The sequence below is a fragment of the Salvelinus sp. IW2-2015 genome, linkage group LG14 (assembly GCF_002910315.2).
Source record: "Salvelinus sp. IW2-2015 linkage group LG14, ASM291031v2, whole genome shotgun sequence".
In the NCBI taxonomy this organism is placed as follows: domain Eukaryota; kingdom Metazoa; phylum Chordata; class Actinopteri; order Salmoniformes; family Salmonidae; genus Salvelinus; species Salvelinus sp. IW2-2015.
In genome coordinates this window covers 6,357,144-6,373,429 of record NC_036854.1, presented here as the reverse complement: position 1 = coordinate 6,373,429, position 16,286 = coordinate 6,357,144, and the positions used below count along the sequence as shown (strand labels likewise).

The 16,286-nt window shown below is 40.2% G+C and overlaps 1 protein-coding gene across 1 annotated transcript in view; it reads left to right on the top strand.

Moving 5' to 3' along the window:
• Positions 1-3,198: 3,198 nt before the first annotated feature.
• LOC111972900 (interphotoreceptor matrix proteoglycan 2-like) overlaps positions 3,199-16,286 on the top strand; it is a 37,092-nt gene continuing 24,004 nt past the window's right edge. The window contains 8 exon segments of the mRNA XM_070446759.1: positions 3,199-3,527; positions 6,212-6,454; positions 7,618-7,784; positions 8,318-8,352; positions 10,528-10,577; positions 10,790-10,914; positions 14,303-14,452; positions 15,395-15,453. Coding sequence (XP_070302860.1) covers positions 3,461-3,527; positions 6,212-6,454; positions 7,618-7,784; positions 8,318-8,352; positions 10,528-10,577; positions 10,790-10,914; positions 14,303-14,452; positions 15,395-15,453 — 896 coding nt within the window. The 5' untranslated portion in view covers positions 3,199-3,460.

Sequence of the window (16,286 nt, the reverse complement as noted above, 5' to 3'; positions counted from 1 at the left end):
GCCTGTGGGACCTTATATAGACAAGTGTGTGCCTTTCCAAATCATATCCAATCAATTGAATTTACCACAGGTGGACTCCAATCAAGTTTTAGAAACATCTCAAGGATGATCAATGGAAACAGGATGCACCTGAGCTCAATTTTTGGCCTCATAGCAAAGGGTCTGAATACTTATGTAAATGAGGTATTTCTGTTTTTCCCTTTGTCATTATGGGCTATTGTGTGTAGATTGATGAGGAAAAAATGTATTTAATCAATTTTAGAAAATGGCTGTAACGTCATAAAATGTGGAAAAAGTCAAGGGGTCTGAATACTTTCCGAATGCACTGAGTACAGTACAGTTTAGTTCAATGCAGAACACTAGAGTTTAATATAGTAGACTACAGTAGAGTACAATACAGTACAATACATTAAATTATACTGTACTCTACTGTGCTCTACTGTACTTTACTGTAATCTGTGGTGCTCTACTGTACTGTCCATACGTATGAAACATAGCCGTCTATGATTGTTTCAGATTTCGTCTAGTCCAGACCTGATCAAATCTGAACCAATCATAGACGTCTGTGTTTGGGCCACATTAAGGCTGGTCTGGACTAGACCAGATCTGAACCAATTATAGACATCTACATTTGGGCCAAATATAGGCCAGTCGGGACCAGACGTCTGTGGACATTGAAATTAAGGCCGGGTCAAATCTGAAACAAACATAGACATCTATGATTGGTTCAGATTTGGTCTGGGCCGGACCAAAAATATACGTCCCTGGACGTTGAAATCAAGTCCGGTCCGGACCGCACCAAAATAATACCTAGAGAAGACAGCCGGTCTGGACAGGACAAAAAAAAGATGTCCAAAAGACATCGCCTGATGGTAAATGCTTAGTGGAATAGTCATTTTACAAATATCATACACTTTATTTTTCTCTGAGGCCTACAAAAATACCTATTTCTGGGAGTACATTAACACACGCACACTCTTGCATGCTGAGAGATCAAAGGATACATTTTGGAACAAGATTACATTTTTAGAGACTGAGGGTGAGTCAGATCTTTGTCTGCAAAACCGACAGACAGAGTAATCCAGAGGCAGAACTGAAGTGCCTTGATAGGATTAGTCAGCAAACTTAGTTTGTTCAAGTTAAACTTGAACCAATAGAACACCACAGACCATAGCCACATGATTCGCTACCCTGTTCTAAAAAGGAAAGAGGATGTTGGATTTGCGATGGTAAACGTGATGTTATATAGGGCGTTGTTCAAAAGGAAACCCCCTGGAGGAGCTCTTTCTTTAGACTGATGATAAGGATTTGTTCTGTACCAATGACCTTTACCCCCAACAAATCCCTTAATGAATATCACTTTAAGAAATGCTATAATGCTTATTCCCTTCAGAATAGGACTCGAGATGATTATATATGATAAGGAAAGGCTCAACCAAGCATATGATATAAAACAGCCTCTATAACGGTATTGACATTTTCATGTTGGCAAAGCCCTCAGGCAACATGGTTAGCCCCAGGGAGTGTAAACAGTGATGAGACGATGACTCATAATGCTCTTTAAAAGGGTCAGAGGGGGACAACCAAACATAGGTTAGACAGAAGTTATAATCATTTTATGGCATGAAGTGTTCAATTGAGCAAAGTAAAAACATACACAGCATTGTAGTAACTAGTGTTTTCATGCAGGCATTAAGACTTGACATTTTAGCCCTCATTGTCAATGTTATCATAGGGGCAGGGTCAAAATGTATAGGGCACTTACAGAACAAAGGACAATAGCCATATACTATAGATTCCTGTGGAAAATCTATCTTCATATTTAGCTGTAATGCACTATAAGAGAGCTGTCCTTTTGAAAACAAAATAATGTCGCTTGATTTGTGAAATTGGCTTCAATCATGGAGATTATGGTTATAAGTGTATGGCTTAAACACCTTTATGTACAGTCAAATCAAATGTTATTGGTCACATACACAGATTTAGCAGATGCTATTGCAAATGTAGCGAAATGCTTGTGTTCCTAGCTCCAACAGTGCAGTAGTATCTAACAATTCAGTTCAATAGTTACCAGCTACCATTTTCTATTAGAATGTTCTTTTTAAGTAACACTGCATACTCCATAACCCCCGAGGGGGCATTGACTGAGTGGTCCGTTGTGACAAAGCTCTTAAAAGAAAAGGCGAGAAAAAAAAAAGAGAATGTAGTCTACCTACATGTGTATTTATCCTACTGTTTGTACCAAACAAATATCAATTATTTTTACCTCATCACTTCGTTTTGTTAAGGAGTCAATTTACATTTTGCGTGTTGCCTCTGTGAATAGGGCGATGAATACAGCATCTGAATATTAACGGTGCTAGCTTCAGAAGTAGGCTACTTAATAAAATATCAACCATCCAGTTGTCGGTGGAGTCTTGGCAATACGTGGTTGATGGAATGCAACCTAAATGCTACAGCTCACAGTATTGAACCACACACAACCACAGTTGTGGAAGTGTTGTGTTTGTTCAGACATTCAGTCAGTCAGACAGTCATTTAAAAAATATTCTGACCGACGAGCGTAAGCTGTGCCTCCACTGGGTGGCATTTTGAATGGTCAGTGACATAAGTAAGTACTTGCAACTTTCGCCCACTCGTCCTAATCAAACAGGTCACAGTTCATAGGCACTCATCCTAAGAGGGGGCTTAGAGCGGCAAGAACGAAAATAACAGCGGCGGTTGGCAACCCCCCTGCTAGCTGACAGGAGTGCAGGGGGAAATCCACAGTTAAAGCATCCACTTTAAACCCCAGAGGAGACACAACACTGTCTGACGTGCTGTACAGTACAACCCACAGGGGAACAGAGTGCATTGTCTTGTCAAGGATTTACTGAAAGCTGCTGCAGTTGGGTTCCAAGTAAGCTTAAAGAGGACAGTAGGGATCTGGGTGACATAGTGAGTAGTTGATGGGGTGAGGAGGTAAGGGGGGGGTATCAGGTGAGGCTGGGAGTGGACGTGGAGGATGAGGTGGGCAGGAGTGCCAGGGGGTGGCAGGCAGGTCTCTGGTTGACAGATGCTTCCACCAAGAAAGTCCCTAACAGGATGACGCTGGGGCTGTAGGGCCCATGGGGTAAAGACGGATTATGTCTGAGCAGTAGATAAACAGATTATTCCCGAAACAGTGTCTGCTTTTTTAACCCTGTCCCTCTTGTCACACTTTGAGCGAGTCCACTATCCCTAGTTGGACCCAGAGAGCTTGCCTAGTTCCATGCCATGTCTGTCAGATGCCACCCTCAAATTCTCACTATCTGCCGGGAAGCAAGTCAAAGCCTTAGCCTAAATGACCAGCCTCCTACATGCGGAATCGATAGACATCCTGATATTAAATGATCCCAAGGACTGTATTAGCACCACATGAGATAAACTCCGCATCTGGATTTTTTTCTTATTCTAACTTTGTAAACAAAACGGTTCCGTTATGCCTTGGAAATGTGGACTCATTATTACGCTGTTCCTCTTCACTCTCCACGCCACTGCAAGTAAAGGTAAGCTTCCAGCTCCATTTTAGTTCACAGAGCCATAAACCTTAAGTACCTGAAGGGCACTACACTTAATCAGTTTTTATGGGATCTTGCTGCTTTAGATATCAAATGTTACACCCCTTATACAGTGGGTTAAATAATTTCACTTTCATAGCTAAGACGATTTTACATTTTGGACATTGTGTGTGGAACTTTACAACGGCAATCTGCAAGATTACTTTAAGGGTAATTGGGTGTAACCAAGCATTAGAATGATCCAAAATGAGCTTTCTATCTTTACCACTGGTATATCACTGCTGCCATTAAAGCTCTGACACAGAGGCCTACTGATTACACTGATTATACTCATTCAACTACAATATGTTTGCACAAAAAGTTTTGTAAGATACTACTCCTAGCCTTGCGTTTGAAACACATGTAAGAGATACTGCACCTTGTAAGGAGTGAATATGGCAGCAAGGAAGCCAGCATATGATGGGGAATATGGCGGGCGTGATAGGAATATGGCGGGCAGGATGAGCAGGTTGCATAACGGTGGCATAACAACAGGTTGTAGGCCTGTAGTTCTACAGTATCTCATAGAATATCTCCTATACATACAGTAAGTCCCATCCTGATACTGATGAGTTTTCCTAAGAGGTGAGCGTCACAACCTCTTTGAAATTGTTTGAACTTTTGGCATTGTTTGAACAATTTAGAGCTCATTGTGGTTGCATAACCAGCTGGCACTAACTTGGTGACGTAATAAGGGCTTGGAAGATATAACTGTTTTAAGGCTATAGAGACAAAGGGTCAAATTTAACAGCAGACAAATGAATGCCTGTTTATTGTAGTTTGATTGTGCCGTGATCTCGGTTCTACACTATACCAGCAGAAATGTCTAAATAAGTAGGCTAATAGAGTGTGGACCATGGCAGTACCCATACCAGTACCCACAACTTGATATCCACACAAAGTGCTCAGTATTTTTTGTTGTTATATCAAAAGAAGACAGATGTTTTCTTGTAGTATTAAAGACACACACGCGCAGGACGAAAGGCTGTTTCAAGGTTTTAAAGAATTACTCAAACTGTAAATATTTGCTATGAAATGAAGTGACTCAATTTCGAATATCCACCCATGACCATGAAGTAACAATCATTTTCCGAATCATGTTGATCCTCCTTTTCATGGATCTTTTCTGTCTGTGTACGACATGGAAATCTACTGGCAACATTTAAATCAAGACTGTGGTGGTCTCTGTTTCCTTGGTGATGAGTGCAAATCTGAAAAGGCTACGTTCTTTCATGGTTAGGGGATGTAAACATTACTCAGCTAGCACATTTGGTTCCTTGGAAGTTGTGGAAATGTATGTTTTTGGTTTCACATTGGTTGTGGGAATGAAGCCATATGTTTCCTGACTGGTAAAACTGAACGTTTTTTAAACGTTCTGAGAACAATAGTGAACATTTTGCCTGTTCTGGGAAGCCTATTATTAGGTGGCAGAGACTTTCTGAGAAGCTTTTAGTCTGGTTCCTTGAAGGTTTTCCTGGGAGGTTTTATTAACACTCTGAGAACGGAAATTATAGGTTATTTTGAGTTTTTTTGATAACTTCCTTAAAACTTTCACGGAATGCTTCATTAAGAGTTTTAATAACACTGCTAGCTTATTTGGGGTATTTGAACTCCAAGCACATATGGAAATTAATTTCCTTAGGCATTAATTCAAACACATTTTTTTACTTATTGTGATCCGGCATGAGTTAGATTCAAACCTATAATCTTCTGTTCTCTAGAACGGAAATGTTTTTAAATCATATTCTTAGAACATTCTATGAACTTTAACAAAGTTTTCCTGTGGTTTTTATGGAACGTTTTCTTAATGTCCCAAGGAACAATTTGAGAAAGCTTCTTTGAATAGAACCATGAGGAAATCTGTATGAAAATGTTATGGTGAAGTACTGAAATTCCTACAGAAGAACGTTGTTTCTTAACATTTTTGGAACAATTTGAGAACATGACTTTAAATAAAACCATGAGAAAACCGGTAGGAAACATTATGCTGAAGTACTGAAATTCCCACAGAACAACGATGTTTCTTAATGGTTTCGGAACTTTTTGAGAACATTCCCAATGTCAAACCAGTTGGAGAACGTTCCTAGAACATTACCAAAATGTAATCATGTTTGAACATTTAAGAAAGTTTGGTTAATTAAAGCAATAAAATACCAAGAAAATACTCTTTTTTTTTCAAGTTCCTTAAACGTGCTGAGAATGTTCCAAAGCCAAGCATATCCTGCACCATTCCCAGAAAGTTGTGGGATGGTTGTATGCTAAATAACCCTCGGACAACCACGCTCTGACCAAGCTTTAAGAAACATACGGTTCTCAGAACGCTTTGTGCTAGCTGGGATACTTTCTGCTGATAAGTTGAGAATCTCCCTCCCGCCACTACAGTAGAATTCTTCTCTCTCACAGCTGAGAGATCATGCAATTATGTAATTGTATCACAAATAGAAGCCAGAGACATGGTTGAATATTGTATGCATTGCTAGAATAGAACTGTAATTTATTTCAGGATAACCATGAGGGAAAAATTTGCTTTTCATCACAGGCTTTTCAAACATTGTACAGTACATTATACAATTTGACACAGCTTGAAAATATCATGGTTTGAATGTATTTTTCTTTTTATCTTGTCTTTGCAGAGAGGAATAATCAGGGCTCTTTGCAGAGAGCTGTAATCGGGACAGACACAGAAGCCATCAATTCTATGCACTTGGTTGAACTTCTGAAAACGACCAAACAAAACTCTAATGTCAGAACGATATTTGACCTGGAAAAGCATCGGAGGAAGCGGTACGCACTCTTTCACTCTGGAGTGAGAGTCTGTCCTCAGGAGACCATCAATGAGGTCATTGCCAGCCATCAAGCCTACTACAGGCTCAGAGGTATGGGCCCCCCATTCATTACAGACAATCATTACATTTATGTAATCAAATGCTATCATGTTGGCTATTGCAGTGTGATATGTTTAGTATCCAGCTCTTCTGCCCTAGATGGCATGAGTTGAGGCTTCTGCCTGCTACGTGGTGTGTAAAAGCCTCTACTCAAACTAAATCGTGAAGGTTGTGGTATGCACCAGTGATAAATGTCTCAATTAGTATAGATTGTGGACCATAGCAGTGCCCAGCAATACCTACAACTTGATATCCAGGTGTGCACCAGAGAGAACATGTTGATAAGTCTACAGTCTACAGTAGACAGTGAAGAGAACTGAAGACTCGGCAGCAGAATAACAACAAAGTAATCCAGAGTTCTTTCTGAGATAAAGTATGGAGAAAACTCACAGCTTCACCCTGAGGCAGCATGCAATACAAAAGTAGTGCACTATATAAGAAATAGGTTGCCATTTGGGACTTATTCGCTGCCTTTTAAAAACATAAAAGCACACCTTTGGGAATAGGAATTCCATTTTTTCCCCCACAGGTTTTGTAAAGATGATAAAAGAGCAGACTTTTATCTTTTCACCAGACATAAGACTTTGTGTCTTTTCGACAACTCTTTTCGTGCTGAGAGTCTCAAAATAGGTGGATTGAAGGATAAGAACAAACTGAATGATTGCAGCAATAGTCTTGAATTAATTTCACATTTGAAAGGGTAACCAATCTGATAGTGCTGGGCCATTCTGAGGGGAGGATGGAGGATGGAGTGGGGAACTTGGCTAAGGACAGGTCAGGGGAAAAAAATTGGGAATTTAGTCGTTCATCATGACAACCATCGGTTTGTTCTCTTGACAAGATAAAGCCACTGTTTCCCCAGCTTTTATCTCACTACTGTTGAACCCTCATGAATCTGAAAACAATCTGCTTGGCTTAGAGTTATCTTTCCTTTGAGACAGCTCTATCACCCCATAAAATGGCACCCTATTCCCTTTATAGTGTACTACTTTTCTTGACCAGGGCCAATAGGGCTGTGGTCAAAAGTGGTGCACAATATAGGGAATAGGGGGCCATTTGGGATGTACACTTGGACTTTATGTGGATCTGTATCTATTGGTAGAAGTGCTGAGGATTTTTCATTCTCACTGGAAGACTGTTCTGTCTTTGGTCAGTTTGTCAGGAGGCTGTGTGGGAGGCCTTCCGGATCTTCTTCGACAGGATCCCTGTCACTACAGAGTACACAACATGGGTTCACACATGTCAGCACGAGTCTCTGTGTCTCGCTGACCTGGCCACTAACTTCAGCAACTCAGAGGAGCACATGAGTATGGTGTACAGGGTGAGGAACCAACAACACATGTCTTCCTTTTATGTTTCGTAGCAGTCAGACCAATAATTACTTTAATTATTTGAATGAGCATACGCACGTCTTTACTGGGGGTAAAACAATTTTGAATGGCAATGGCCAATGGGTGAATTTATGATATCATGTGAAATCCATTTATTTTAGTACATTTCCTCAGGAAACAACAGCATTGTTTGTTGCACAATAGCCACAGGGAAAGTAATTGTTGGAACTTGTCTTTCCTCTCAGTATTAATTACATATCAGTCTCTTGGGGGAAGGGGAAACATATCCTTATTATATTGCTCCCATTAATACACAAAACAGCATCATATTAATCTCTAGTCTAGTCAATTTGGTTCATTTACATCTATAGGAGTTTATAAAATGAATGTATATTTGCAGACAGCACTCCCAAGTTTCAGTGATACTTTATATGCGACACAGTTTTGATGTATTCTGTTATTGGTTTAAAGTCCAGATGATGTGTATGACTGACGTGATGATGTGATTTTTCTACTTTCGTAGAGGATGAATCTGCGAGACGAGAGGCAGTCGACTGGGTAAGGCTTAGAGACAAGGCAGTATGGCGCCTGCTGTCTGCTGATAGATGTCAACGGTGCTGCTTTCTCACACACACTGCAGCCCTCTTGAGTCCGGCTTTGAATTTGACCTGCCATATAACTCCAGCACTCCATGTGGTCCAGGGGGGGTCAGTCAGGCTCACTTGGGGTGACGATGTCTAATGGGGATTTTCCTGAAGGTCTATGTCCCTAGAGTTGGAAAACGTGTGATAGCATTGCAGCAATGACAGCTTTCTGTGTGTTATCACTCTTTCTTTCATCCATCACGTTCACATTTCCCATATGGATTTTACCCTATGACAAACAATGTCAACAAGTTATTGCTCACGTATACCCCATAATTAAATGGAGGGTTTATATACATTTTCATAATAAAACATTTTATTTTTGGGAAGTCGGGTGAATTCGGGGGGGTAGGGTGGGGGCTGACATTTCTCAATTGTGATAAAGGGGGCACTGGGGGAAAAAGGTTGGGAACCCCTGATCTAGAGTACATATCAGAATGACCTGTATAAATTGCTTTATAAAGGACACATTGATACATTTTTACTTTGTTGTAATATAACCAACTTTGAAAGCACCACCTACAACTATTGTTTAAAAATAGCCCATATTGTGCCATTGACATTAGAATGTAGGAAGCTTGGCCATTCTGTTTTTGAATTGTAACTTTGGTGATAGAACCAAACACACACACACACAGCTAGAACATAGTTTTAAACCGATTTATAGATACAGTACAGGGACATCACAGGATTCACATATTAACCCCACAGAAGCCTTTTCCCAATATGGCCGCAAAACAACTCAATGGGGTCTTATCGGATCAATTTTGCATGATCAAACCAGCGTTAAACACCATAGTGCCCTCCAAGCTCAACATTTTTCAATGCTAATTTGAATGGCATTGAGAAAACAGAAAGGTGTCAAATAATTTTGTTGCAAACATCCTTTCTGAATTTAAAAGTAATCCTAGAAGAACAATATTTTTGCTGGTAACGTAACAGATTACAGTTCCATTTTTTTTGTAATCAATTACATGATACAGATGTAATGTAATCCGTTACTCCCCAACCCTGGCCCAACATTGGATTTTACTACATAGTAATGGAATGTAAGGGGCAGGTCTATAGTCTCCATAATGAAAACAGTTAATAGGATAACAGTGTATATCATTTGTCAGCCCACATCAATTCATATTTACTTGTACATATACATTTTTACATGTTTGAAGATGAAATATTGCAATTAAGGCTTGATAAATATTATTACCACAATTGTGTGAATAATTTAACATCTTTATAGCTGGCAGACGGTCACACACCTGGCTCATTTGGTTGTGTATTCTACATCACTATGAATACTTTAAGATATTATTGGGCATACTACAATTATATTTCATACAAGTATGTTCATGCGAAATTGATCCAATAAGACCCCATTGAGATGTTTGGCGGTCATATTGGAAAAAGGCTTCTGTGGGGTTAATGTGGGAATCCTGTGACGGCCCTGTATCTACAAATCTTTTTAAAACCCTGTTCTACATTTACTGTGTGTGTGTGCAATTTGGTGGTTTTATCCCCAAAGTTACAACCCAAAAACATAGCTGCCCCACAGCTAAGCTCACAACATTCTAATGTCAATGGCACAATATGGCCTATTTTTAAATAGGTGGTGCTTTCAAAGTTGGTTATATTATTTATAATTTGAAAGGTAATTTCATCACCTTTTAGAACACTTGGCAAACAAAGTTTAAAATGTATCAGGGTTTCTTTTTTAAAGCAATTTATACAGGTAATTCAGATAAGTACCCTAGAGGTCAAAGTTCATGTCACGTGACATAATTACCATAAATTACCATCAAGTATTTACCCAGGTTGTTACTATATACTGTACAGTACAACATCTGCTTTGGTATACTGTACATGTACATGTACTCTTGTATGGTGCTGCTGGTTGAAGACCATCGTATTCTTAAAACAGGTGGAGAGCTTGTGCATTGCCATGGTAATTATCTTGTAAAGTAATTGGGGGATAAGTGCTTGTTGTCAAATGCAGTTTTTCACAAACCATTAGCTTAACCACTCACAGCTGGGCTATTGTGGACAAACATTCATCATTCATTATTCGTATGATCTACTCTTTCACCTGCAGAGCAGAAGCAGCTGCAACCACAGCAGCACCAGAGGTCACTGAGATAGCAGGTATGGCAAGACACTTTATCAAGATGCACATATCAATAGTTAATCAATGATTTTATAAATCTGCCTTGTATATGTCTGTCTTGCATACAGTATAATTAGATTGCAATGATCTGTTTAGGGAAAAACAAAAACAGCTTAAATGAACAGATTTGTTTCCCTACACAAACATTTCGGGTATGAGCCCTTCTTCATGACATCGATGATCCGTTTAGGTCCAGAAGAGACCCAGACTGCTGCACCAGAACCACCCACTCCTGTGACCAGCGATGCCAGTGTCCCTGATGCTCCTGAGGATACAGTCGAAGAAGAAGTAGAAGAAGAAACCACTGCTGAGGAGGTAAACGCCATTGACAGTACCTTCAGAAAGTATTCACACCCCTTGACTTTTTCCACATGTTGTACGTACCCTAGAAAGACTCACAGCTGTTATTGCTGCCAAAGATGATTCTAACATGTATTGACTCAGGGGTGTGAGTCGTTCTGGGCAAGTCTCTAAGAGTATTGCACATCTGGATTGTACAATATTTGCACATTATTCTTCAAGCTCTGTCAAGTTGTTGCTAGACAGCCGTTTTCAAATCTTGCCAACGGAAAATATTCAGACCCCTTGAGCCTTATTTTAAAATGGATTAAATAGAAAAACAATCCTCAGTAATCTACACACAGTGGCTTCGGAAAGTATTCAGACCTCTTGAATTTTTCCACATTTTGTTAAGCCTTCATTTAATTTTTTTTGCAAATGTATAAAATATCTAAAACAGATATACCTTATTTACATAAGTATTTAGACCCTTCGCTATGAGACTCGAAATTGAGCTCAGGTGCATCCGGTTTCCATTGATCATCCTTGAGATGTTTCTACATCTTGGAGTCCACCTGTGGTAAATTCAATTGATTGGACATGATTTGGAAAGGCACACACCTGTCTATATAAGGTCTCACAGTTGACAGTGCACGTCAGAGCAAAAACCAAGCCATGAGGACAAAGGAATTGTCCGTAGAGCTCTGAGACAGGATTATGTCGAGGCACAGATCTGGGGAAGGGTATCAAAACATGTCTGCAGCATTGAAGGTCCCCAAGAACACAGTGGCCTCCATCATTCTTAAATGGAAGAAGTTTGGAACCACTAAGACTCTTCCTAGAGCTGGCCTAACTGAACAATCATGGAAGAAGGGCCTTGGTCAGGGAGGTGACCAAGAACCTGATGGTCACTCTGTCAGAGCTCTAGAGTTCCTCTGTGGAGATAGGAGAACCTTCCAGAAAGACATCCATCTCTGCAGCACTCCACCAATCAGGCCTTTATGGTAGAGTGGCCAGATGGAAGCCACTCCTCGGTAAAAGGCACATGACAGCTCGCTTGGAGATTGCCAAAGGGCACCTAACGACTCTCAGACCATGAGAAACAAGATTATCTGGTCCGATGAAACCAAGATTGAACTCTTTGGCCTGAATGCCAAGCGTCACATCTGGAGGAAACCTGGCACCAACACTACGGTGGCAGCATCATGCTGTGGGGATGTTTTTCAGGGACTGGGAGAATTGTCAGGATCAAGGCAAAGATGAACGGAGCAAAGTACAGAGTGATCGTTGATGAAAACCTGCTACAGAGCGCTCAGGACCTCAGACTGGGGCGAAGGTTCACCTTCCAACAGGACAAAGACCCTAAGCACACAGCCAAGACATTGCAGGAGTGGGCTTTGGGACAAGTCTCTGAATGTCCTTGAATGGCCCAGCCAGAGCCCGGACTTGAACCCGATTGAACATCTCTGGAGAGACCTGAAAATAGCTGTGCAGCAACGCTCCCCATCCAACCTGACAGCGATTGAGAGGATCTGCAGAGAAGCATGCGAGAAACTCCCAAAATACAGGTGTGCCAAGATTTTAGCGTCATACCTAAGACGACTTGATGCTGTAATCGCTGCCAAAAGTGCTTTAACAATGTACTGAGTAAAAGGTCTGAATACTTATGTAAATGTAATATTTCATTTTAAAGATTTTTTTTTATAAATGTGCAAACATTTATAAAAACTTGTTTTTGCTTTATCATTATGGGGAATTGTGTGTAGATGGTAAGAAAAATATTTAATCCATGTTGAATTCAAGCTGTAACACAACAAAATGTGTAATAAGTTAAGGGGTATCAATAATTTCTGAAGGTACTGTAGTTTAGGCTAGATGTTAAGATTGCTAACAGCTTGCAGATTGGAAGGAAAGCTGACAGAATGTTTGCTTGTGGTTGCCCAGCCCAGCTGTTGCCTTGTATGTCTCAGACAGAGAGGGTGAGCTGAGAACATTTAGCCATATGGTCTAAAAGCTATCATCTTAGAAAATACATTATCTAACTTCTGTTCCTATTCATCAGGGCAAACCATTGCAGTGAAGTAACATGTATCATATATGCATTTTATATACAATATACCTTACATATGACCCGTCATAAGACTATGCAATTAATATGATCAAAGTCTACTGAAACTAAATATCTGACTACATAAAGATGATTTAGCTTTATGCAAGAGACTATAGTTGAGTTACAGTAATAAACCATCAGGAAATGTCTGAGAATTGCCTAAGGCAGATATTTAATGAACATTGTAAAACAGAATGAAATCCAATACAAGGCATAAAGCTTAAGTTACAAAACATAAACAAGCATTACAAGGCATTAGTCTAGGAAAATATTTAATGAACATTGTAAAACAGAATGAAATTCCATACAAGGCATAAAGCTTAAGTTACAAAACATTAACAAGCACTACAAGGCATTATTCTAGGCAGATATTTAATGAACATTGTAAAACAGAATGAAATCCCATACAAGGCATAAAGCTTAAGTTACAAGACATTAACAAGCATTACAAGGAATTATTCTAGGCATAAAGATGTCAGAGTTACAAAGCAAAGCATGAACAAAACAGGTCTACTCAGGCAGAAGGCCGAGCAGCCTACAAGAGAAACATGTCCAAACGACCTTTCTGTAGAGTGGATAACAGGAGCAAGTGACAGAAGTAAATACTTTCATTCCATTTATACCAGATCTGAATTATTTGTGTTGAAAATCAGTTTTTGACAACCACAGACCAAACCAAAATGAATAAAACGAAGATATCCAATCAGATCGAACCAGCCAACATCCTCTAGGAAGGCGGTCACATCTATGTTTGATGACCTGAGGGGGTGGGCTGGGTATACTAGAGAGAAGACATAATTCCCGAGAGGACAAAAGTGATCCTTGCATACAGTGTTGTCAGAGTTCACTCTGACCATTTAGACTTACTACAGAGATCATACATCCATATAGATAGCATCAGTGTTCTCTTCAGGGTACACGTTTCAGATAGAGACCAAACAAGCATCACTAACACACATTTCAATAGTTTATCCGCTGCACACTGTGTGACAGAGAGAGAGAAAGGCATTTTGGCCTCTTGATGGGGACAGGATTGACTGGCCCTTGAGAATGTTCCTTGTGTTCCTGGGCCATTTGCCATGCAGACCCAGAGGTTACAGAGAGCACATATGTTAGGGACGAGCCTACACCATAGCATAATGTTTTGCAAGGGAACACGGAAACGGCTATTTCTTAAGTTCAGGTTGTCCCTCCCTATTTCAGTCTGTTTTCTTTCCTTTTGATGCTTAATGAATAGGACACTTTTGGTACCTAATCAATAGGGCTCTTTTGGTACCTAATCAATAAGGCCCTGTTTTCTTCCACTGTTTGTAGGACTCTGAGCTGCCCAACATTGTCCCGGAGAACCATGTGGAGGAAATAGTGGAGTTCAGCATTGACCTGGTGGACCCAGGCTACAGGGAACTACTGGACGACCCTGACTCCCCCCAATATGTTGACCTCTCTCATCACCTGCAAGACCAGGTGAGATAATAAACATTGCTGTCATTGTCAAGCCAAATAGAATGGAAATGAGTGACAAGGAGTTGGCATGATTGGGCAAACGGACTGACACTCAGGCTAGTCGAGATACTGCACAGTAGATGGAAAGACTTATGGGAGGCCAGGCTCTGTAGTCTGTATACCCTCTTTATGTCCATCAGTAATGTAAATGTCCCTAAGACCAATGGGCTATCCCATTGAGGTACAGTTTATTCGGTGTCTTGATGTTTTTTTATATGTTTTTAATGTATGCACAGTGCCGTAAACAAAATTTTAATTAAAAATAAAGTCATTATCTTATCAGTGTAACACGATCAACTAACAGATACAGGGACCTGATGCTGTACAGTGTGATCTGTGACACGTTGCTACAAGTGGTACTGTCCTCATGGGTTGTGGCCCTCTGAAGGGGTTCGTGGTAAAGATAATTATAGAATGCCACAGGATCATGAGTCAGAAGCAAAGAAAGTAGATTACTGAGTTGCAACTCATGGATTCTCAACCTGAATACACCAAGGTTCAGTCCCGATCTCCACCCTTCTCCCGAAATATGCACTTACACATTTTCTCGCATTAGATGTTACAATGGTGGAAATTCAATGGACTCTCAAAGCTGGGCGCAGACATCAATTCAACATCTATTCCACGTTGGTTCAAAGACATTTCATTGAAATGACGTGGAAACAACATTGATTCAACCAGTGTGTGCCCAGTGGCAAGTGTCTGCTAAATGTGAGTAACTAAAGATAGAGATATATGAGTGTAAGTGTCCTGTTCATACATTCCCTAACTTACAGTACTTTAGATATCCTCAGATTACATTATGAGAGCTGGTAACCAGTAACATTTGTGCCAACAGAAAACGGCATCATATTTGATTCTGTAATAAACAAGTTTAATTTAGTCCATCTTCTTTTTCAACAGATGCTCCATGTTTTTGACAAGCTCCCAGGATTTAAAGAGATCAGTGTTTTGGGAATCAGGTAAGTCTGTGGCAGACATGAATAATCACATCTGGTGCCTTCGAGCTTAGTTCCAACATTTTGGAGAGCTAATGAGAAAAGCAATAGATTAGGTGAGACAGATGAAAGCCAGGTGAAAGCTGGTAGCTCCACCAGTAGAAATGAAGCACAGCCTCTCACTGCGCTGAGAAATTCATCTCAGACTCAATTTATTTAATCGGACCTTAACTACGTGTTGATTTGGAATGGACTCTGGATTCATTTGAATACAGAACAAGTCCATTCCCACCTAGCTGAAATGCAGTCAAAGTCCAGGAACATAAAATATTTGAGTGCAGTCCAAGCCATTCTGTCATGCTACAGGTTGTGCTCTTGGCTATGCTGACTGTAGTAAGAACACTTTAGTCATTAGTGTGAACCACATGCATGCCAAAAATACATCTTTCCTTTGAAGGTCATTGTATCTTTAAAGGTCAATATATCTTAACATTCAAATACAAAAGAATACATGTCACGAGTGAAAAGCACATGTTTGTGATGACACCCGACCAGCAATGAAGGACGTTTTATTTCCTTTGTAGATGATAAATCATTATCACACATACTAATGGCTGACAAGTCATTATATCACATACTAATGGCTGACAAGTCAATAAATCACATACTAATGGCCTCTTTTCTTCCCCCTCTCCAAATCTTAGCGAGGCCCATGAGAGTGAAGGGTAATTTAATTACTGTGATGAGCCATCTTGAGTGGTAGCTGCAGTTTCCCTCTGTGTCTGTGCTTGTCCCTGCCAGTCTGCTGCTCCGCTCAGTGTGTATCTGGATCTATCACAGGACCCAGGGAGAGAGGG